The sequence below is a fragment of the Seriola dumerili genome, unplaced genomic scaffold, assembly GCF_002260705.1.
Source record: "Seriola dumerili isolate Sdu_G_001 unplaced genomic scaffold, Sdu_1.0 BDQW01000138.1, whole genome shotgun sequence".
Lineage (NCBI taxonomy): Eukaryota > Metazoa > Chordata > Actinopteri > Carangiformes > Carangidae > Seriola > Seriola dumerili.
In genome coordinates, this window is record NW_019174393.1 from 1,073,317 (window position 1) to 1,098,202 (window position 24,886).

The 24,886-nt window shown below is 40.6% G+C and overlaps 1 protein-coding gene across 1 annotated transcript; it reads left to right on the plus strand.

Moving 5' to 3' along the window:
- The first annotated feature begins 525 nt into the window (after window positions 1-525).
- On the plus strand, window positions 526-23,343 carry tbc1d30 (TBC1 domain family member 30). The gene is made up of 18 exons (XM_022749792.1): window positions 526-779; window positions 846-1,079; window positions 4,450-4,614; window positions 10,872-10,933; window positions 11,140-11,205; window positions 12,003-12,128; window positions 13,587-13,772; window positions 14,008-14,077; window positions 14,673-14,771; window positions 14,875-15,043; window positions 15,137-15,242; window positions 15,346-15,452; window positions 16,068-16,207; window positions 17,202-17,267; window positions 17,316-17,456; window positions 20,091-20,193; window positions 20,254-20,543; window positions 20,601-23,343. Exons 1-18 carry the CDS (start codon window positions 560-562, stop codon window positions 21,368-21,370), a joined length of 3,120 nt encoding a protein of 1,039 aa, XP_022605513.1. The 5' UTR covers window positions 526-559; the 3' UTR covers window positions 21,371-23,343.
- Window positions 23,344-24,886: the final 1,543 nt, after the last annotated feature.

The window sequence follows — 24,886 nt, forward strand, 5'->3', positions numbered from 1 at the left end:
AAATTAGAAAAATGTATAAAATTTAAAACAACATAAAGTTGGAAGATACTTTATACTATTTAAAATGTATAGTAAAGTTTAATTTTCATATTAACGTTGTGTTCACTGCTGCCTACATTAAATTATATTGAATTTTACATCAGCAAATGTAACTACCGCCTAAGGTGAAAGCGGATTGGTCGATTCGTTTTCGGCTGTTTTCTGATTGGTCAACGCAGCAGCTCGAAGGCACCTGCTGCACCTGTCGCGCGACCTGAAGAAAGTTGGGCAGCCGTTGAGAAGTTCAGCAGAGTGGGCTGGTCCATTGTTCCATCCTGGAGAGGGCGGAGGGGAGGAGGAGGGGGGAACCGAGTCCGGAACAGAGGAAGGAAACTAAAAGCTGTCAGACAAGTTTCTACCTTTCTGGGGAGGAATGGAGCGCTCCAGGAACTCTCGAGTCGCGCAAAGAAAACTTTACAACCTCCGTTGTGTTGTGTAAAAAAAAAAAAACCAAACAAACATAGAAAAACTACCAGAGAAGAAGAGCGTTAATTTTAGCTAGTTTACCGCCAATGAAGAAATGGCGTCGGAGACTAAATTAAACGGGAATGAACTTTTGGAAATTGACATATGCGACGGCCGCGTCTGCACCGAGGACGACAGCGGCGTTTTTGTCAACTCTGCCGCCTCCCTCCAGGATGATTTCTCCGGCTTTCGCCAGTGGACGAGCCCTGCCGAGTCACCAAATGACACATCATCATCATCTCCGGGACAGCAGGAGCTGATCCCCAGCGAGCACGGTGCTCCGCCTGGCACCGTTACTGCCACCCAAACAGCACCGACGACCGGCGACAGTGACTCTGAAGCCGAGGTTGATGGACTTAAAGCTCCCAGGACTTCCATAGTGGACTGTCTGTTGGTGGAGCTCTATGAGACCTACAGCGGAGGCAGCAGGAGGAATGCGGACAGCTGGGACAGCTCCACCGAGGCATCCGGGTCAGATGCCTTCCTCGGCCGCAGTAACTCCGGGTCCAGCTTCCTCCAGGAGCTCCAGGAGAAGCACACCAGGAGGCATCAGATGAACTACTTGGCCCAGAAAGGTGAGGGGCGTGTGGATAGTTTGCCAGTTCCTGTGTCCCCTTAGGCATATGGACAGCATCTGGCCTAGTAAAGTCAATTTCATTCACATTAAATCATTAATTGTCTCTAAGGGCTGCACAATCTGTACAATATTTTACTATTGAGAGAAAAAAACAAAACAAAACTCTGTAAACAACTTGCCAAGTTCATTTGGTGTGATGGTACATCCCTATTTGCTACTTTCAGAAGTACTAAGTGCAGCTCTTCATTTCCTCATGCATATTTTCCCATCTTTTTTAGGTCTGATATTTGGATATGGTAGGTTAGATATGTAACTTAACGGCAGCGCTTTATATTGTTGTAATAGATGAGGGATGAGGATATGGCGATATTTTAGTCCTGTTTATTCATTATATTGATTGTACTTGACATAAAGGATCCTGCCCACATCTTTCAAGAATCCTCCTCTTGTAGAAAATGATGAGCCAACATATGTGATAAAGGTCAAAATTTAAGTTAAATTAGGTTCTGCTTATAACCTTTAGTGATTCTAAACACTTAAAAATCAAAACTGCTGAGATTTAAAAAGGAATGATCGCTCTTATTCTGGCATATGCCACTTATCAGTTACATGTCACAGGTGTCCCACAGGTGTCACATAAACTTCTGTCTCTGCCCATGACGTGAATGGAAACAGATCAAATTTGCGATTGTTTTTTTCAAAGTATATTTATTGAGTTTTGTTGTTTTTTAAGAATAACAACAAAAAACAAAACAACATCAACAAAGAGCTCAGCACAACATCGGTCCACACAATCAGCATTAATACAAATGACAGTTAGAAATCTATAGTGAAGAAAAACAAACTAATAAACATAATGATCATAATGAAAACATTAAAACAACTTTCCTTAAGTAAGAATAAAAGCCACAAAATAATTAGAAAATAAAATAATATAAGGTGACAAAGGGACATTACAATTCATTACAAATAAAAGACAAGGCACAACAAGTGTGGTTCATAATTAGTCATATTTGTGATTTTTAAATTGAATTAAGAATCTGCATATCAGAGGTGAAGATAAGTGGTTTTCCAGACTGTCTTCACCCTGCAGACAGATGCATGCTGGGTAAACAAAGAGGGGCTGTATGTACTAAAGAAGCAGGTTTTGTTTTGTTGTTTTTTTTTTAACTCTGCATCCGCACTAATCAAATATAGAAAGTGTCATGTCTGGCTAATACCTGATCTGCTTAGTGAGGTCAGGTTGCATTCTTAGAAAATATAATTAAATAACTGTGACTACTCTTGTGGAGGTATTTCATTTGCTACTACATAAAAACTAGCTACAGTTACAGTAGCTTTAAGGTAAGTCTCAAAAGAGAGGATGAATTGTGATAATATGAGACTTAAACTGACAAAGATTTGCTTTTATCTTTGTGAACTACTCAATAAAATGAGACTGTAAGTGGCTTGTCTGCAAGGATCCACTGTAATCAGATATGAGAAGAAGGTCGCCAGAGTACGCGGACCTTTACATACACAAACACACTCAGACACAGAGGATGATTAGTGTGTTGTTCTGTAGTGTTGCCTCGGGAATCTTGAAAGGCATGTTGGTGTGAGTGCCACGCTGCCATTGTTTCCTCTGTTAAAGTGGAATCCTTCAGTAAACACAGCCAGGCCGGTGAGTTCACAGTTTGCCCTCCGCACATGTGAGGCTCGGTCAAGTTAAACAATGCGGAGGAGGACCGGCAATCAGCGAGAGGAAGGCCTCCGATAACGCCCAGAAAAACATGTGACTCCTGTCTCTAATGTGTGTAGTTATAGGACTTAATGATGCGGTTTGGTAAAACTATCAATGTGTTTGATTGTCAGCAGCAGTGTAGTATATTAAGTAAATTCTCAACTTGCTAAAATGTCCTTTAGAAGATCCTTCTAGCTCCACCCAGACACAAATGCTTACGTACATATATGGAATTTCCATATATGAAATATACGTAAATATAAAATAAAAACATATATGTAAAAACTATATTATTAGAAATTGGAACAATTTCATATATTGACATATACGTATGTCAAGCCCATACAAATATGTATGTTTATGTATGCATGCTTATATTGTAGAGATATGCAAATATATATCCGTCTCAAAGTCCGTCATTATATGTTGATATTCTAAACAGTAGGGTCCAAAGTCTGAGACCACTTTATATACACAGTATATATAATATATTATATATATATATATCTCTTGATGTAGAGACGGATGAATCATATATTACACTTCCGTATGGGCAGGGCGTTGTCTATAGGTGACTGACCTTTGACCTCCCTGTGGATGAAGGGTAATGTGAACTTCCAAGGAAAAGGAGGTAAAAAGATGATCATTATTGACATTGTTCAAGCAGCAATTAGTGACTGTTTTAATTATTAGTTAATCCGTCATTTGTTTTGATTAATGAATTAATAGTTTGGTCTTTTAAATGTGAGAAATAATTACAAATACCCATGAAAAGCTATTGCTTCTGTCACACTTCAGATTTCCTCTTTGTTTCTAGTTAACACTGATCTAAATGTGTATGTGAGGAAATGAAGGCAAATCCAGACTTTTGTGAAGCTGTAAAGATTAAATATTTGGTATTTTGACTTAATACGTGACGTAAAGGAGCCATGAATTGTAATAATTATCACTGATGAGTTTTGTTTGCATTGATTTCTGGGAGACGACAACTGATAGTTGGTCAAAACAAAGAGACGTAATGTTTGTTTTTGATGATGCAGCTTCAGTATAAAGTTATTTCCTCATTATTGTTATTACTGATCACCTTCAGCTGAAAATCAGATTGTGTTTAACCTGAAAAGTCTTAGTGGGAGAGGGTTGTGTGTTAATGCGGGGCGACGCTCTGGTTTTCATTTCCTCTTTGCCTGCAGCTTGGAAAACAGATAAATGTCTGTGATACTGGTGTTTCAGTGACCTGCAGACGTCACACGCTCCAAACTACATCCAGTGGCTTTATTTACAACACATAACATTTGAGACGGACTTTCATAAATATATCTGTCTCTGTTTCTGAAGCAGAGAGACTGAAGAATAAAGGGCAACTTGCATTACATAAAAACTTATGAAAATACTTAACACAACACTTAGTTTTGCTCAAACAAATATTTTTTTGAGCTGTAACTTTTATAGATAAAAAAATTGGGTCACAAATTTACATATCACCCTGCAAGAAGAAAATATGAGCCCACAAATGTTGGATGCATTTATATGTGTCTTTTTCAGTATTGTACTGTTGAAAACAACAGGAATAAAACAGATCCCTGCCACGGAAACCCTGATTACACTTAAATACGTGTGTTATTTATCTTTCTGTGTGTGTTTTCAGCCCCTGAGGAGCTGCAGTCGATCATCCAGGAGGTGAAGTACCGTACAGGCCTGCAGTCGGCCAAGCTGATTCGCCAGCTGAAGAGACGAGACCGACTTTGTCACAAACTGCAGAAGAACTACGACATCGTCACGGCGTGTCTCCAAGCCGTCTCGCAGAAACGACGTAAGAAAACACAGTTATTGCTTTTCTCTCATACTGAACAAGACCAGTCTGTACCTGGACACTCTGCTGGAGGCATAAGTCATTTATGTAGATTTAAAAGGCTTTAATCTGATGCTGTTGGTCCATATTTTACTTCTACTTCTCCATATATAGACATTTTATGTGTGTGAGTGAGAAATATATTCGTGGTCATAGTTTTTCCTCCTTCTTCTGTACCTTGTCTGAGAACAAACAGCAGCTCTGAGTCAGACCTGTTCATATTGTTGTAGAAGCAAAACAGCATCACAAACAAAACGTTTGTTTCATCTGATCCAATTTTGTTTCCCTCTGAAATCCAATTTTGGACTCCACTGTTGTGTAATACCACAAGCTTCTTTAAAATGTGCATTTGAACCCAAACAAAGTAAAGTTGGTCGCCAATAGAAAAATGTTCTTTATATGTTGTATTTCCATAGTTTCATGTGATTTTCCATAAATCTTTAATACGATCAGATTCTCTGTAAATCAACCACAGGCTTCATGTCCAGAGGAAACACATTTACAAAAATAAGCTCTACATGCAACTAAAAGAACAACATGCCAAGCAGGGTGAATGCATCACATGTGCTGGTTGTCATATCACATGTAGTATGAAAATGACTTGTCTTGAATTTACATAATGAGCTGTGACTTACGGGCCAAAGTTAAAGACTCTGGGAAAATCGAACGCTCATTTTCATATTCCAGTCTCCCCACTCTTCAACTTCGAAGCTGCAAGTGAAATAATTCGACTGAATCTTCTTTTATGTAAGAGATGTTTATAATAACATGAACTATAAGATCTTTTTCTTTTTTTTCCCCAGGGAAGAGATTATGGATTAAAGCTCATCTTTGAATAATATAGACTCAAAATCCAAACCAGGAATTTAGCTGGAATTTGGGAGAATAACAAACGGACTAAATCCATGATGTCAACATTATTGGACATTACTGAAACGTTTAACTGAGCTCTTACATACAGTCGGCCTTGTAAAGGATTCTCTCAGAGGGCTTCAGCTTTTGTGGTTGATAGAATTTAAACAAATTTGACATGATTTAGGTGCATGTTGTTATTTTACTTTTATTTTTTACTGTGCTTTTCTTTCAACATGCAGCCCGGTGGCTCACCTGGAGGTAGGGTGTGAAATAATACACGAGTACTTCACTGCTTTTGAATTATTGGGTGTTTACATGTGTATTTATGGGCAGATTGCTCCATTATTTCCAGTATAGTGAGTATTTCACACAGCTCCTGTAATGTCAGTTACTCAGCATTAAACACGGTATGAATACATCTTTACAAAGGTCACCACCCGACAGGAAACGCACAATATGCAAAGCAATAAACTTCAGTTATTGATTATTATCCACCAGGCAACTGCCGGTATCAACACTTTATTGCTTCCTATGGTTGTGTGATGTCAGTATTTTCACATCATGGTTATAACTTCACAGAAAAAATAGCAGTTTGTGAAATAATTCTCCCTAATTGGCTTAAATAACAACAGGTTAATTTATTATGACGCTTCATCAAGGCCTTTTTTTCATTATCATCATCAGCGCTGTTTGCAGATATTGATTGAGAACGTCATTAAGCCTGGATGTGTTTTCCACTCAGGAAGCTCTTACTGTACCTGTGAGACTGAATCATAATGTCATGCATCATCCATTCAGTTTGCAGACGTCATTTCTTTTATTGCTTTTTCCCCCTCCTGGTTCAGGGCGTTTGGTTTAGTAGGTGACGGTGCAGAATCAGCGTTGGCTTTTAGGTCTGCAGCGATTTGCGGGTGTGTGTGTGGTGGATGCTGTAGCTCACAGGTGTGAGGAAGTAGGTACTGTGTTTTTAGGGAAACATTTTCAGTTTGATTCCAGGATCAGTAAAAGTATGTGTTAAAAAAGAATGGGTTAAAGAGAGGTGCTGCCTTTGGCGTTTGGTGCATCGCTTTGTTAATGCAAAGGCTTCAGTCCTTCAGACTCTGACTCTGCTGTGGGTCACTCAGATGGAGCTCAGATTTCAGCTTTTACTTTGTTTGAATGGACAGAGCACGTGTTGTAAGATGAGTTCAGTTTGATATCTTAGTCGATTATCAGCTATTTTGATAATTGAATGATGATTAGTGAAACAAAAAAGCTGAAGATTCTGTTTAAAAAGTCAATATTTGCTGCTGGTCTTCGTCACATTTGATTGTAAATTGAATATATTTATGTTGTTGACTGCTGGTCTGAAAAACAAGACATAACCTTGGACATTTTTTAACTACTTTCTGAACTTTTATAGTCAAAATGATTGATTGAGAGAGTGATTGACAGATTAATCCACAACAAAAGTAACTGTTAGCTCTTTCTCACAGACCTCCTCACGTACCTGACGTCCTTCTTCTGTTCCTCCCTCTTTAGATAAAAGGGGATGCTGTTTTTAATGTTAGAAATAAAATCTCTTCTGTGCATGTGGGATGTTACAGTGTGTTCACCTCAGTGACTGTTGCTCACATGTTCAGTAACATGTTTAAAATGTGTTGATCCATTCAGGCACTTTGATTTTCCATACTCTTGGTACAAGCTGTGATGCTTGTTAGCCGGCCAATCACTAAGTGGGTTAAGGAAACAAAAAAACCCACCCTCCCTCCTCCCTCTTCTCTCCTCTCTCCTCCTGCTCTCCACCACCATTACCTCATCCTTCTCTATCTCCTCCCCACGTGTCTCTCCATCCTACCGCATCCCTCCTTCCTTGCACCTCCTCCTGGTGACGCTGAGCCGGAGGAGGATGAGGAGGTGTCCCAGCATCAGCAGCGTTTTACTGACCAAAAAGCAGCAGCGAGCGTTTCCTCCTCCACTCCTCGGCTATTTTCTGATCCATGTTTTGTTCAGAATATCTGAGATCGTGATCACGGCTTCCTGGACGTTTCTGCGCCGTGAATGATGAAGTGATGGATCTGTCGTTTCCTTGGTTATAAGTCGGAAACACAAACCATCACCGGAAGAGATTGGAAACATCAGTTTAATTGATTAATTTTTTAACGTCAGGAGGAGGAGGAGCAGCAGCTGCGGTTCTGGACATCAGGATGGTTTCTCTTTTTTTACACGAAGACGTAAAGAGAGTCTGAACCGAGCGGGACAAAGCGATGAGGTGATCGAGCGGATTGAACAGTTTGATTCCCGATGAGGCAGGAGCGGCTCCCCGCCGCCGGCAGGAGGCCGAGGGCGGGCGTGAAGCAGCGGCAGCAGGGATCGGGAGGGGTCGGTAACATCATCAGCAACGTCCTGAAGAAACGGAACGGGATATCCAGGAGCGCGCCGCGGCTGCTCTGCACCTTAGAGCCAGGTGACCCACCAAGCAGACAGGCACTGCATCACGTAGCTCATCATGCGGGTTTAAACAGTGTGGAAACGGCGTGCTACAGTAGCTTAGATCACATGTAAGCCTGTGGTTTTATGGGGGCAGTTTGCACATCCTGCAGCAGCTGGTCTCATAGAAACGATTTCCCTTTATTCTCTCTTTGTCGTTTCATTTACTGCTTAAAACAGGCTGCTGTTATTTACACTGTGTCTTATTTCATGCTACAACTTTATGCTCATGCAATTGTCAAGTGTTTGCCATTTTTAAGCAAATCAGATTAGAATGATTTTACTGGATTATGGCTGATATCAAACCACCTATGTATCAGGCATAATTTTAATGTAAGCCTCAACACTAGTGACCTTTTTTATATATATGATAGATACAGTGAGCTATATTCCCTCATAAAGAGTGTAACCTGTTTTAATCGTCAGCTGATAAATTACTTTCTTTTGCTATATTACAAATATTTTCATGCATGGATCCTGTCACAAAAGCAAGTGATCCAGTTTTCCCATTTAAGGTGTCGGATGAGTTCATTTTCAGAGTTAAACTTGACTGAATAACCACAATCAAATCATGGGTTCATACAGGTGTTGATAAGCTTCAGGTGTGGTTTCATACGTCTAACACACTAACCACACAGCTGAGATGTCACTCATTACTTCACTTCTCCTCAGACAGTGGTGGATGGACACCACAGATTCTGTAGATATGTATGTGTATGTACATTTTGACAATTTAAAGAAATAGAAGACATTTCACAGCACTATTGATTTTAGACCCATCAGACAAACACCCAGTGAATGAGCCCTGATTTTACACCTTATATGTTTTTGATATGGACTCCTGTCCTTATGTTGGTCCCATGTTTGCAGTTACAGAAATAGCACAAGCACCTTTTATTATTATTAATCACACAGACACAGAGTGCATACACACATATAATTACTAAGTGCTTTAGATAAAACTAAACTAAACTAAACTAAACTGTAGAATAAGTATTCAGGAAAACATGAACATTTAGGACAGATGACTAATTGCTTCAAATAAGCTGATATTTGATTTTTTTGGACACATGAATTCTGATAAATCTGTGACAAATATTCATCCGCTCCTCAAATATTCATGCAAATGCAAAGTTCTTTGTTCCCTCTCGAAAAGGTCAGCAATTAGAAATACTTCATAACATCCCAACAAAAGCTGAAATCCTGTTTACAAGTGATGGAAGCAGCTTTAGAGTTTTTTTCAAACCGAGGCATCTTTATGATAATTTACAGTTTCGGTTTTAAGGGAATAAAAACAAGGTTTTCATAATGCAATATTTAAATTTTGGCTTGTTGTGAACTAGGCATCTTGCTTTCTTCTTTCTTTCTTTCTTCCTTCCTTTCCTTCTCAATTGTTCATTCCTCCCTCATTCTTCCGTCTTCTCCAACTGGTTCAATTACATTTAATTTCAGCTCTAAAGAAATGAAACTGTCGCTCATTATAATAGAACACGACCTGTGGACCGCGCTGGTGCCGCTGACCTTCGTTAAATACACGTTTAGTGTCGGTGGTGTGGGACTAATCTGCGACAGGGAAGTAGGAGGGTTTTTCCGTGTTAATCCTCTCCCAAAGCTCCGAGGGGAAACCGCAGAATAAAGCGGCGCTCGTCCACAATGGCGCAGGATGCAACGACAGAGGCGGAGCATACAGGTTAAACACCGACTTTGTCTTTTATTTGTTCTTTTTGTTATTGGGAGAGAAATACATTCTTCATACTTAATTAATCGGCTGCCCTGAGAGAGAGTGACCGATCCTCCAGAGACACAGCCGGAGGAGGGGGAAGAGAAATGGCCGCAGTCGGAGCTCCTTGGCCCGAAGCCGAAACATGTCAGGACCTTCCCTCTTAACTTCAGATCAGAACTTCATTTCCGTTTTTTGGGGGGTTTAGCCAACTCGTCTTAATATTCTCTAAAGAAGTTTGTGTCTGAGTGGAAGAGATTTGACGAGATTTCCGTTGAAGCGAGAATTCAGCACCGCGAGGAAACGGACAGCGACACTTCACGGCGCGAGACTCCGTTCATCTCAATCTTTAAATATCAAAACTATTATAAAAAACTACAGGCTTGATGATTATTATGATACAGTGTAATGAAGGTTAAGCATGTTCATTTATTTAATCAGTTTAGTGCACAGGTCAAAAAAACAAAGTGCTTCCGGTTTGGATTTTTAATTTCAGACTTTTATTGTGTAGACTAACCGAATTGTGTTCAGCATCTGTATCCATGGTTTTGAGAGGTATATAGTTATCAGTTATTGGATGGATGTGACTGAAGCTAAACAAAAATGGTTCCTCCCAGTTCTGTTTTGGCTCATTATCTTGTAGTAGGATGGAACCCGGACCAACCAGTCTTTCTCTCACCGGTCTGATAGCAATATACAGTCCTACTTCCTTCATTATAGTGTTGTATTAATAATGCATCAGAGAGTATAGTAGCACAGTTTGTACAGACAGAGGGATTGTAAGTCATCAACCTGTAGGAACTGTTTGCATTAACTTTCAGGGCTTCAATTACTTCCGTTGCAGGAAAGCTGGAAGTTCACCAATGCCTTAATCCCTGAAAAAGGCCTGTTTTCTTTTAAGCTTATATCATTTTTCAATTTTATTTAGCTCTGGCAGTTTACAGATTACCTTTGTACCGTTTGAAGACAATTCACTGGACTTTGACCGCTTAAATGTCAATAAACTGTAAATAAACACTAGGAAAATGCGGGTTTTGATCACAAATGATTATATAACAAGTGTTTTATGCATTATACAGTATCTTTGGAAAGTTTGGGTTGTCGACTTGTACCATGACAGTCATCCAGATCTGATTCAGGACCAGTCTAACCAAATGTCTCTGTCTGTTTGCAGGAGTTGACACGAGGCTGAAGTTTACCATTGAACCGTCGCTGGGAAAGAATGGATTCCAGCAGGTGAGCGACAACATGTTCCAGCAGAGACGCCGATTTGTGATATACTCTGTTTTGTGATTTAGTGATATGATAATGCGCTGAAGTACTCTTTAAATCTTAACTAGATAGAATGCATGAATATTGTATTGGCACATTCGCAGCCATGGCCTCAGTGTGCTGGTTAATTAAAAAGGTAAATAAAGCCATGGGTGTTTCCTTCCCTGCAGTGGTACGACGCCCTCAAAGCAGTGGCTCGACTTCCTACCGGGATACCAAAGGAATGGAGGAAGAGGGTATGTAACTTTAACGAAGTACAACATATGGCCTTGTCGGAACAACTGTCATCTTTCATCCTTTTGGCAGTGTAGTGCCTTGCTGTGTTCACTGAGCCTCACGGGGTAATGAAAATTTAAGTAGCAGATTATTTTTAAATGCAAAATTTAGCAGCCATCTAATTGTTGCATTCTGGGTAAATGCCTGTGTGAACTCTGGGCCACAACCATCGGATGTTACTTCTGTTTAGACCAGAAATATCTTCCATATAAAAAGACCTCTTCATTGATAAGAGCTTATGCATTTCTCTGCTCTGTTTGTGTTTGTTCTTGAACCCAGAGGGTATTTAGTAAAAGACAGTGGTGACCCAGTTGTGCTATTACAAGAAAAGTGTGTTTTCTTTGTTATTGTCAACCTGCATGCAGGGTTTTACAGTCTAGAGAGAGGCAGCACAGTCTGAAAGAACAATATGCTGAGGCACTTTGTCTACAAAGCTCCATTCATCGCACATCTTAGCTTTATCTCTTGGGATGAACGAGCGAGGAAACGGAAGCGATTACTTTCATCTTGTCAGAGGAGAAGAACAATGAAATCTTGTCTCTTGCTTGAACTTGCAAAACAAAATGAGTCACTGTGAACAAGAGGCCTCTTATAGACGCGCTGGAGGAAAGACACTTTAAATATTTGTTTGTGTAACTCAGTGGGGACAGTGAATGTTGGAGACATTTCTCTAGTTGCCTTCACCTTGTGAAAGTCAAAGGTATTTTTGTAGCTGTATGTGTTTCACTGTGTGTCTGCTGCTGCTGTGTTTGTGCAGGTGTGGCTAACACTGGCGGACCAGTACCTCCACAGTATCTCCATCGACTGGGACAAGACGCTTCGTTTCGCCTTTAACGAGCGCAGCAACCCAGACGACGACTCCCTCGGCATTCAGATCGTCAAGGTAACACAGATTGCATTTTTGTGTTGTGTTGGGGGGTGGCGGGGAGTGAGAAGAAATGTGTTTGCGCAGTAGATGTGCAGGGGAGTTTGTGGGCTCTTGTGTTCTTGTGTGTCCTGAGTCAGCAGCGCAGTGAACGGTGTGGAAGCCTCAGCATTTTTCCACAGCATGTAGATTAAAAGTGACGGAGACAGAAACCACATCAATGTCTTTTGAAGAAAAGTGTAGAGACTGTTCAGCGTCTCCAAGAACACATTATTACTTTAGTTCAGTTGGGGCTGGGTATCTATGCTGCAAATTGTATTTTATTCTACTTTATCTGTTCTTTTATTATTCATTTTCTTATTTTTTTTCTTTGCTAATGTTTTGCTTTTTAAAATCTCATTGTATCTCATTGTCAGCTTTCTTACTTGATTTGTCCTTTTCTTCTTTAGCTAACTGGTCTGAAAAGTGCTTTACAAATAAAATTTGATTGATTGTTTGATGAAGCTTAAAGATAAAACCAAAGTAAAACTAAAATTTGTAACATAGTTTGTGTTGTAATTAATTAAAATATCGTCAAAAATCAGTATTGAAGTTAAGGTTTTCGATATTGAACATTTTTGAATGATACCCAGTGCTAAGTACAGTGTTAGTACTGTAGTCTAATTAGCTTTAGCTAGCTTTAGCAAGGTGTACCCAATGAACAGGCAAATGAGTGAGTAATTATCAGAAATTAGAGAAAATACAATTTCATGACCATTTTTGCAAATTGAGGAAATGACGTATAAAAGCAGAATTGTTTGTTTGTTTGTTTGTTTGTTTGTTTGTTTGTTTGTTTGTTTGTTTGTTTGTTTGTTTTGAGAGGGAAATTCTTGATCTCGTTCTGCTTACTTTTATCTGAACTTTCAACCACATCTTCATCAGCAAATGTATCGACTGAACAACCGAAGAATCATCAGTCGCTAATGAAGACAGTAAGATTCCTATGAAAGCTCCAGAAAAGCCCCAAAAATGGACCTTGAATTCAGATTAATTTGTTTGTTATTTTGAAGTAAACGACAAATATCAAATGTGTGATAGTCTAGTTTGTTGTTTAACTGTAAGAAACAGTCTGAACCTGTGACGTGATCTTCATCAAATATCTCAGATTCAACAACCATCATTGATATTGACTGAGTTAATTTTAGCAAAAAATTACTAATAAAATACGGTCTATCATTAAGTAGAGGATGTTTGCTAATGATTGTGCGTCAGAGAACGGGACAGTTGCATCATGGAGACACTGGAGCTCTTTCTTTTATTTCTCAGTGACTCAGATTCAGCAGAGTCACAACTGTTTCCATCGACAGGGCAAAGTCCATTCACCTGCTTCTCTGTGTGTGTTTGTCTTCTGGTCTCTGTCCTAAATCCATTCACCCAGTTAGTGCACTTGTGATTAAAAAATAATTCATGCCGTACGTCCTCCCTCCTCATGTCCAGGACCTGCACAGGACCGGCTGCAGTTCTTACTGTGGCCAGGAGGGGGAGCAGGACAGGGTGGTGCTGAAGAGGGTGCTGCTGGCGTACGCCCGCTGGAATAAAGCTGTAGGTTACTGCCAAGGCTTCAACGTGCTGGCCGCTCTCATACTGGAAGTTACAGAGGGAAGTGAGAGCGATGCACTGAAGGTAAACACACCCAGTAATAATAATAATAATAATAATAATAATAATAATAATAATAATGTCACAGTAATTATGTTAAGATGGAGAAAATATGAATGCAGATATGCTTAAAATGAAATGCTGTATAAAGTCCTTCAGTTTAAACTGATTAAACTTCCTGAGTTTCTGTGTTGCTCTGTTCCCTGTGAATAATAATTAAACACCACAGAACTGTCTTCTTCTGCTCCTCTGCATTCAGGTGATGATCTATCTGATCGACAAAGTGCTGCCAGAGAGTTACTTTGCAAACAACCTCCGAGCGTTGTCAGGTGAACACACAAGCTGATGTATATTGGAGTTGAAAACATCCTAATCAAGATCAGAAAGGAAGAATACTTCACACACAGTAACTTCTTCAGCCCAGGAATAAACTACAAGTTGTTATTTTGTACAAGGACAGAATTTGTTGTCAATTTTTAGAAACAAAAACAGTTTTGATCATAATTTTTTAAGGAAATTGTCAAAAACAAACGGGTTTCAGCTTCTTTTCTTTGTCTTGTATCATAGTAAATATATATTTGGGGTTTTGGCCACTGATTGCACAAGACAACCATTTAAAATGTGTCACCTCGTTCTCTGGGAAAGTGTGATGAGCATTTTTTCATAACATGAATCAAAGAATCAATAAAATAGTTGGCAGATTCATCAATAGTGAAAGAGCTTGAAGGTTAATGGATGTGGAAGTTGAGGTCTGGAGAACTCGGTAATCAAAACACACCTGTGCAGATTTACAGTGTCGATTAACGCTGCACAATGAAACATCTCCTGTAACTACCAGTTGATTGATTTGAGACTTGAGTGATTTGTATTGTTTAATCTTCCACCAGTTCATCTTTTTTACTCTGTGATGTCTCCCTCCGTCAGTGGACATGGCGGTGTTCAGAGACCTGCTGCGTCTGAAGCTGCCCAGACTGTCGCAGCACCTGCACCACCTTCAGAAAGCAGCCAACAGAGAAGCTGGAGGTACAGATCCCTGAATAAGAGTGTGTGTGTGTGTGTGTGTGTGTGTGTGTTCACTAATCACTCACCTAATATTACAAATAACCACGTGTCTCCCTTCTTTCAGGCAGTTACGAGCCTCCACTGACCAACGTCTTCACTATGCAGTGGTTCCTCACCATGTTCGCCACCTGCCTGCCGGCGTCCACCGTGCTCAAGATCTGGGACTCGGTTTTCTTCGAGGGGTCAGAGGTGCTGTTTCGTGTCGCCCTCGCCATCTGGGAGAGACTGGGAGAGTAAGTGGACCGCTTGATGTCTCAATTTCTCCCTCCACTCCTTATTTTCACGTCTTTTAACCTCCGCTCCTTTCTCCCTCCGTCTCTCGCCAGGAGGATCGAGTACTGTCAGACGGCTGACGAGTTTTACAGCACGATGGGTTGTCTCACGCAGGAGATGCTGGAGCGCAACCTCATCGATCCTGCAGAACTCATGCAGGTACAGGATGAACCGAACTGCTCGCACATTTTAGTGAAGAAGTTAAATCGATATATGTACCAGTGTAATAATTCTTCTCTCCTCCCTCCTCTCTGTCTGTCAGGAGGTTTACTCCATGGCTGTGTTTCCTTTCCCTCAGCTGGCCGAGCTGAGGGAGAAATACACCTACAACATCACTCCGTTCCCTACCTCAGTCAAATCCAATGGAAGGTTTGTTTTATGAGCATACTTCACATGATAGTTATCATTTCATTTCTCCAACTTGCTGCCTTTACAGGGGCCATGTGGAGCTTTGACCACTTGTGGCTCCAAGAACCAATATTCTGTTTACATACAGTGTGAAACTCAACATGTAGACATGATGCTGACAGCAGGAGGTAATGCAGATGTACAGTGTGGTGCACGTCAATATAAATTCAACAGGATGCCTGTGAACTTTCTGTTGTTTGTACAAACACAGACACAGGTTGTAATTGCAGCCTAGTTATAGCTAAGTTACTGTGCATATTCCTCCTTCACAGGGCAACACGAGCAACATCATATAATAAAATATTCAGTTTACATGTCTCTTAAAGGACTTCTGGACCCGATCTGAAACGGACCCTTGAAAATCCTGCCTTAACCCAATGGGCAAACATTCATTTTAAAAGAAAGAGATAATTAGACACAAAAATGAAAGTCAAAATGCGTAAACATTTATTTTATTATTAATCATAATCACATTAATCCACTGAGTTCACACACATTACATCCATCCAACATTACACATGTGATAATGGCAGCGGCGGCGGTGGTGATGATGATGTCATCATTGTCTCGTTCCAGTGGCGGTCTGGGCAGCTGGGAGAGCGACGATGACGCCGACATGGACGACGAGGACTCTGTGGTGACTGCGCTGGGTTGTCTGGGGCCCCTGGGCGGCCTGCTGGCCCCCGAGCTGCAGAGATACCAGAAACATCTGAAAGGTCAGTGCAGCAGACGCAGAGGAGCGACACACAGAGGATTTAAACGGTAACCCAGGGAGAGGTCAGCAGGGCGAGCGGGTCTGAGGCTGGCTGTTGCCCCAAATCCTCATGTTCTTGCCCCCGATTTGACTCCAAGTACAAACCGTCTCTGATCTGTTTCCTCCAGACAAATCCCTGCTTCCTCCTCCTTCAGCCACTCTGTCTAACATGGGGAAAAAAAAGAAAAAGGGCAAACAGCCTGAGGGCTTTAGTTCAAAACATTGGCTAAGATCTGAAGCTGCAGTCGTCACACTCCAGAGACAGATTTCAAAGCTCCATTTAACCTCATGAGTAAATCTCAGCACAACTGATTTGACCTGGTTCAAAAGGGAAGCTTTGCTCATTCTTAAGAGCTACGAGTCGTCAATAAATCATCACCACCGTCACCGTGAGAGAGAAATTTAATTACGGTCTTTACAGCACAAAAACAGGAAGAGAAAAAGTGAAATGCAGTCAAGTGAATGTCAAACACATCTCAACACAAATGGCAATGTTGCCTTCAGTGGCCAAAAAACTAAAAACTAAAAACAGGAAGGAGTGACTCAAAGTCCTCAAAGCCATGTACAGTAAGTATTTCAAAAAAAACATTTGGTCTTAAAAATAAACACAATCAAATGTTGTTGTCATCTGCTTTCAACAGCATCAAGAAGCTTCTTTTCTTCCTGGTACTTAGTTTTGTGTCTTGAGTGGTCGGCTGATCTTGATTAAAGCAACTTCGGGTGAACAAATAAGTAAGAAAAGGAGCTTTAAGAGACCTAAAAAAAAAAGGCGCATCGGATTATGTCTGATTCATGAATTCTGCTGGAATCTTTTCTTCCTTTTTTTTTTTTTTTTTTAAACCAAAGCCTTTGACCTTAATCTGTTAAGTTTCTCAGATTCTCAAAGCGAACGTCACTCTCATGTCGTCTCATTTGATATTGTTTGGTTAAAAACAAGAGTTCAATGTGTGTTTCAGACCAGCGAGCGGAGCAGGGAAACATCGCAGAGCTCAGTCCGGGAGCGGTGGGAGCTGGAGGGGCAGGTGGAGCAGGAGGAGGAGGAGCAGGAGGAGCAGGAGGAGGAGGAGGAGGTGCCAGGGCGGAGCATCAAGCCGCCATCAACAGCATGATGATGGAGAGAATGAGCACCGACATCTACGCCCTGAAGAAGCAATATGCTCGCATCAAGAGGCGGCAGCAGCAGCAGGCTATGCAACTCTACATACGCACAGGTAGGTGGGGGGGGGGGGGGTGGGGGGGGCATGACAGCAAGTATAGATATATATATATATATATATATGTATATACTTCTGAGTACAGAAAAATAAAATGGATAACAAAAAGAAATATTAATAACAGAAAAACAAATTTTCACAGATTTAAATATACACTCAGATGTGTGTTCATACAAGTGGACATGTGTTTATATAAACGGTGGTCACAGTGTATATTTAAATTCTTTTAAATATGCATTAAGGTGCACAACCAGGTAGACAGTAAGATGACCACATTAATGCTCATAACTGCAGATTAGAAAAGAGAGTAAGTTAAACATGTAAGAGAGGGAGGTGTGGTTTAAAAAGATCTGGGAACCGCTGCTTTAGATTTAGATGGTAACCCAACTTCTTTGTTGATGGCAGCTGCAGTGATTTATTGTAAGTAAATACGTAAAAACTTTTTATTTCAGAACAAAATATTCAACTGAATTTAGAGATGTTGTTGTATTGTTTAAAACCTAGTAAAAGTATTAGTTCCCACTGCCTGTTTGAGAGTTATAGATACCATGGCAACAGAAAATACTTATGTTTACCGTGGGAGTATTTGTCCAAGTCTTTATTTAAACACCAACATTTCTCCAAATGAAAGTGTGAATATCATGAGATAAATAGGAATAAAGGTGAAGTCCTGCCTGTAGGAGCAGAACAGTGGAAACACGCAGGACAGGAAGTTGTTTGATGATGATGTGTGACTCGTAGGACTTGGACCTGAAGTGGCCACAAGTCCAGGAGTTCTTCAGGAGCGTCCCGGCAAACCCAGCGACAGTACTGAGCACCAGACTGAGGGTACTGGTGTCGAACCATCTGAGACTGGGTGTTCTGGGGCTGATTTCAGGGTCTCTAATGACTCATTGGTGTTTGAAAAGCAGTCAGCTTATTTAAAAAGCTGTACGTCTACCATTGGTTCCCAAGGCAGATTTCCATTTTCTTTTTGTTTTTGCTGTTTTTTGTGGGTAAAGTAAGAAAATGAACACAAAAAAAAATATTCATCTGAAGAAACTGGTTCATGTTTTGGAAATCTGCATTGGAAATCTGGTACAGGAACTTCTGGCTCCAAAATATTGAATCTTTTCCAGGTTGTATAAGTGAATTTATAAAATCTGGTTATGGTCGCTCTGGCTTGAAAACATATGATGCTCTCAAAATGCTGCAGGGTGCATCCGTGCACGGTTCAATTTTCTAAAAAAAAATAACAAATGTGGCTGCAGTGTTGAGCAAACAGAACAGATTCACAGATACACTGTCTTTATTTGACAGTTGTCAGACGAGAGGAGCCGAAGCCCCTGACCGACATTCTGAGAGCATTTCTGAAACCGGTGCTAAACTCTGCTTCAGTTGGTTTTATTTTTAAAAAGAAGACATATGTTTGGTAGCTGGGGCAACTGGTGATGGTTTTGTTCTGGTTGCAGGTGGTAAATACACAATTTAAAGTAATTAAATCAGCGTTATTATAGATATTTATTTGGAAACACCTGTCACTACTGTACATAAGACATAAGAAAATCTACCTTATACATCCCAAAAGGAATTCAACCACCTACATTTTAATTATATTCCAGTGATAATAATGACTTTTTATTTATTTATAGATAACTGAACATTGGGAATATCTTCAGGAGTGACACGTGTCTCCAATTATACTTGATTTTTCATTTGATTCATGTTTCTTCCGCGGGGCTGTTGGAGGTTTTCTCAAACTCCTGTTACTAATCTTCATTAACAAACTCTAACTCTGACTGTTGCAGCTCCTCTCATCACATACTAATATATGATTCATGCGACTTGTGTAAGAGTATTACAGAGAGATTTGATGTTATTCCCCTTCAAATACTCAGAGCTCTGAGCACACACACACACACACACACACACACACTCATCTCTCTTCACCATATAAACACTCGGCAATCAGCTTTTATTAAGTCCTGTTTACATTAACATGGTTTACTGACATTGGGGAAAAGCCCAAATACTGTACACTGCTGTACATATTATATAATATTAGATTATTTATAGAGGAATGATTATGTACTTTACCAATAATCCAGAAACTGTCTCGATCAGTAAGAGGCTTGATGGATAAGTCCTTCAGAGGTTAAAACCAGAAACGGAGGGCGCCCTCTAGTGTCAGCTGTTGCATCTGCAGGATCAAATGTTACATCATTTCTGCTAATGTGACTGTTGAAGGAAGAATTAAATTAGTCAGTTAACAGAATATTAATCAATGAAATACACTAAATTTTAATCAATGGAAATGTTTTTTAAAAATATTGATAATTGAAGTAAAATATAGATCTGCTTTAGTCAGACAAACAACCTTATTTAAAGGCTTCATCTTGGAGCACACATGAGTATATGTTTTACATTTATTTATTTATTTATTACAAATCTATATAATAGGACGTCTAGTTTTGATAAAAGTTTTAAAGTAAAAAATGCAGTTCACCATTTGACAGACACTCATGAGTCTACTATCTCACTTTTTTTATTTTTTCAAGCCTCTAAGACACTTTGTGCTTCTATTACTTGGACCTGGCATCTTTTCTAAACCAGTTTTTATGTTTGTCTTCTTACCTTTCACCCTCCATCCAGACAAGTGCCCAGCCACCCGTGTCCTGGCCTCCCAGCTCAACCCTTCCAGCTCCGTGATCAACCACCTCCTCCTGGGTCGGAAACCACGCGGCTCCACGAGCACGTCCACTCTACCAGGGGCTCGACCCGCTTTTCTGTCCCAGAGTCAGGGCTCCCCGGCCAGGCAGCGCTGTGGCTCACTGCCCTCCAACGGCTCCGGATCTCCAGGGAGCTCCGGAGGAGGAGGAGGAGGAGGTGGCGGTTCACCGTGGCGTGCTCATGTCCGGGTTCATCGGAGGAATATCGCCAGGGCTCGAGCGCAGCTGGGCTTTGGAGATTCAGAGGAAAGGGAAGATGAGGTGGAGGAGGAGGAGGAGGAGGAGGAAGAGGAAGGAGGATCAGTGACACTGGAGGGTGAAGAGGAGAAGAAGATTGAGGAAAACAAGAGAGATGATGAGGAGCAGAGAGAGGAAAGTGACACCTCTGTTTCTCCATCTCCTGATCCCTCTGTCACAGGGTCTGTGGGTGAAGAGGCTCCACAGGTCACAGATGAGACAAAAGAAGCTGAGGTTGCAGAGGTGGTGGTGCAACTGGACTCCCTGGATCTAGAGGACGAGTCGAACCTGACCTCCCCCATCACTGCAAACCCAAATACATCGCCCACACTCCCAGAGTCTAAGCCTGCGCCCCAAGTTCCTCTCCTCCCTCCTCCGCCGTCCTCAAACAGACACAAAGAGTCCAACTCCTCGGGTTCAGAGCGAAGCGCCGCCTCTGACAGACAGTTTCCCTCCATTGCTTTACCTCCACCTCACCACTCCTCCTCCAGCTCCTGCATCCCTTCTTCCTCTCCTTCCACCCCGAGTCCATCCCCCTCCCCGGTCCCAATGTCAGCTTCTCTCGGTCCCTCCTGCTCATCCTCTCCTACACCTCCCTCCACCCCGACACCAAACTCCACATCCCGCCTCCCGTCCTCTTCATCAGCCAATGGCTTATCCTCTCTCTCTCTTCCTGCCTCCTCCACCTTTTACAAAACTCCCTGCCCTTCCACGCCCTCACTCTCCTCTGTCTCCTCATCTTCCAAATCTCACATCCCGTCCTCCCCGTCAACCCCGGCGTTCTCCTCCACTCCCAAACAGCAAGTCTTCTCCCCGTTCCCTTCCGTGAAGCAGCCCAGGAAATCGGTCGCAGCCAGAAACCTCGGCCTCTATGGTCCCACATCCAGAACGCCCACCGTACACTTCCCCCAGCTCAGCCGCAACCTCAACCGCAGTAGCGCCGCCGGCACCACGGGGAGTCGATGAGCACCTGAGCGCTCCTGAACTGATGCTGGAAACACACAGTTGTTACATGATATGAAAAATCATTCTCGAGTTACACCGTGTTGCCTCCTGCGTATCAAGAAAATAACCCATTTCTTATATATAGTAGTGAGAAAGTTGTAGAAATGTAAAGTTCACCTGACAGACGGGTCATCCTGAAATTCACAAGCCATTATGGACGAACATTATAAAACTAGCTGACTATTATTTCTTCATGGTTTGTTTAGTGTTTGAACTGCAGCGGATGTGTAAGGCTGAGGAGTTTGGGGCACGGGACCATCCCAGTATCAAGCCCTTTACAGTGGCCTATGCAGGTTCTTCTTGACCATAATTGTAATTGCAATCGCACCGCATTTGTGCAGCTCTTCAATCTCTAATGAGGATCCTCCCTGGACTGACACTGGAGGCAAATGTTTCCCTCTGGACTCACGTAGACAACATGTATCAACACGATGAAGTACATTTTCTCCTGTGCGATTACACAATAGCCATCCAGTTGTTTCTATGCCAAGTGATTTAAGAAATAACTACACAAGAAACAAATATACCTAAAAAATTATGTAAATGAAGTATCACAAAAACAAACTGTGTGTGCCCCCCCCCCCCAAAAAAAAAACAGCCCACTCATAAAACTTGTGATCTCATGAAGCACTTAACATCCTCTATGTGTACTCTGTCTGTGTCTCGACTGTTGAACGTAAGGAATTTAATTTTTCAATCAATAATGATGTAAGTGCGAATGAGAGAGATTGTTTTGATCATTGGAGGGTGAACAGTGTAAGTGAAATATGGCAAATCTAAATATACAGCAAGGTTTTTCAAAAGTTTAAGTGGTGTTCATATAAAGTAAATGTAATGTTCTGCTTTATAAGGCAGGACTACATCAAATCATATTAGCAGCACTTTAAAGAGATCTTATTTAATGTTGATTTCCAGTATAAACAGCCCAACCATACTCAAAGCATGCTTATTTAGAAACTTACCACAAAGCTGCAGCTTGCCACTGGGTTTCAAATGCTGCCCAGTCAGGCAAATACAAATAAATAAATTATAGAAGATGGAAAAATCCCAGTATGGTCAGTCATGTCGTGGCCTTCATTAAAAACAACAACCTCTGAGTGGGAAGAAATGTTGCAGCTGCAGCACAACATCCTGCTTGAGGCACAGATGTAGCCAAGAATAGGGATTGGTGCAAATTAAAGTCAGTGTAATGTTTTAGAAAGAAAGGTTTGTGAGCATTTTTAGCAAATGCATGACATTTAGCCTCAGTTTGGGCCTCTCTGAATCATTGCTTTTACATTTCAGACTTTTGCCTTGATGGTTTCATTTGACTCAAATCAGTTTTTCAAAAGGAAAAATACACTTCAAATGTTGAAAAATTGGTGCAAGCTTTTGACAACATGTATTTCTGTCTTTAACAGTTCCAGATTACACAAAGACACTATATAGCTGGAGTGAACAATATTTTCTGGGCTGCATAAATTAGATAATTTTTAACCTGGTTTGTAAGTTGCTAAATTTTTGTATCAAATAGGGGTTGGAGGATTGATCCCCAAAGTATCAATACCACTTGCTTTAAGTATCTATACTAGCATCTATAGAATCTATACCCAAAAAAAAATATATTAAATGAGAATCGTAAAATGAAATGCCTCATATTTGGCAAATTATCTGGCAGTAATTAAATTTTTATATAAATAAATTGTGACATATTTCTCTCCCTTATATAGACAGTACAGCTTCTTTTAACAATAAAAAAGTATCAATATTGGTATTGATACTTATTGATGCTGGCACTGGTATTATTTGGTCAGGTTGACGAAGACCATTTCTTTTAACCCATTTTTCAGGTTGCTAAGTTTGTGTCTTCACCAAACAAAGCTTGTAGCTGAAGTTGTTTTGTACTAAAATTGTTAAAAAATATATATATATTATAATAATGTTCAATTAATTTAAAACGCAAGTGACTCAAAATAATTGTCTCTCATATTGTATTAAATTCTCATGAATAAATAACCTTTTATATTTTCCTGCATCCTAAGTGGGGAAGATAAAAAAGTGAACACCGAGGCAAAAGGTCACTTTCTGATAGCCATCTTTGTTTTGATCAATAAACAGTTGCGCGATGTGAAACGAGTTAAAAATGCCGTTTACTGTGCAGCGGGCAGATTAGTTTTCCTCTCGTTTGGCCAGAAGAGTTATGTAGGAATGTGGAAATGGCTTCAAAATGGCGGTAAGTGTCGTCAGTTGACCTGCCGGAGTTTTCCAAGTTGGAGCTAGCTTTAGAGCTGTTGCCAGATTGTACTGACCGAAAGTAGTTTTGGTTACGTTACGTTAAACGATAAAAGTGACGTTTCATGTAAATTACAGGAAACGGGACTATAATTCACAAAATGCAGTGGATTCAGTGAGTGGCTTGCTACAACTTGAACATCCCCCTTCCTTTTGTTGCCTATATTTGTTTACATTTTGGCAAATTGGCGCCATTTACAGTATGCTGAATTAGCTATTAGCAGTTCCTGATTGCAGTGCACCCATGAATGTAAAGCGAATATCATTGGATTACTCTGATATTGAAGAAAACGTAAAAACGGGACGTTTCTCGGGACGTTTCTCGGGAAGGTACTGCAACGTCTTTTTTTTCCGTTGTTTTTCTAAGTGGATTTATAAGCTTTTATTTGCAATAGACATCAGACATCATGAAATGCTTTAAGTATAAGTCATGCTGTATCTAAAAATATGCGAGTCATAGAGTCAAGTTATTGGGCATTCACATGATTAAATATTTTAAAAAAAAAAGGCTACTTTAACAGCAACTGAATCCCTTATGGTAGAAAAAGTATGATAGTGAAGATTATAACAACCTATCCAAATTAATTTTTATCCATCCAGTCATTTGCATTTCTCCTGTCCTATTTTCATCTCTTTAGTAACCTCTTAAAAATGTATTTTGCCATTATTTCATCATCAGTCGCCAAATGTCTGTGTAAGCAGCTGAGTCAATTCTTATTTTGTGTTTTGTTACGGCTGCTTCTTCTGGTTTCCACTGCCATAGTTTGTGGGAAATGTCTTTTTTTTTTTTTTTTTTTTTCAAGACAGTGTATCATCTTATTTCTTATCCCGTTACTCACCAAACCACAGGAATGCTGTAATGTAATGACACCAACACATGAGGGTGGAGACATGTTAAAGGGGAAATTATAGTACACGCTGTACACCAAGTTATCCTTGATTACTAGGAAGAGATCTGATGTCAACTCAGAGCACTACCGCACTCCAAATAAAGAAATACTAGGTAGAAAGAGAAGTGGCTCAGTTGTCTAGTTTCCTGTGTAATGCAATGAAATATGCGGTTTTACGGGTGATATACAGTACTACTGTAACCAACATGTTCTACAAGCCTTGTTTTGTCCCAGTTAGGTGGTAGGCAGTTGGCATCGGCTCTGTTCAATTCCTGTTACTACTTCAACTGCTTCTTCATACAAATTCACGTCAGCA

Bases quoted from the DNA above. Each gene is read 5' to 3' on its own strand.
- tbc1d30 (XM_022749792.1), top strand. From the start codon at position 560: ATGGCGTCGGAGACTAAATTAAACGGGAATGAACTTTTGGAAATTGAC. The intron at 1,080-4,449 runs GTGAGGGGCGTG...GTGTGTTTTCAG, and splicing joins GAACTACTTGGCCCAGAAAG to CCCCTGAGGAGCTGCAGTCG. The intron at 15,453-16,067 runs GTTTGTTTTATG...GTCTCGTTCCAG, and splicing joins TCAGTCAAATCCAATGGAAG to TGGCGGTCTGGGCAGCTGGG.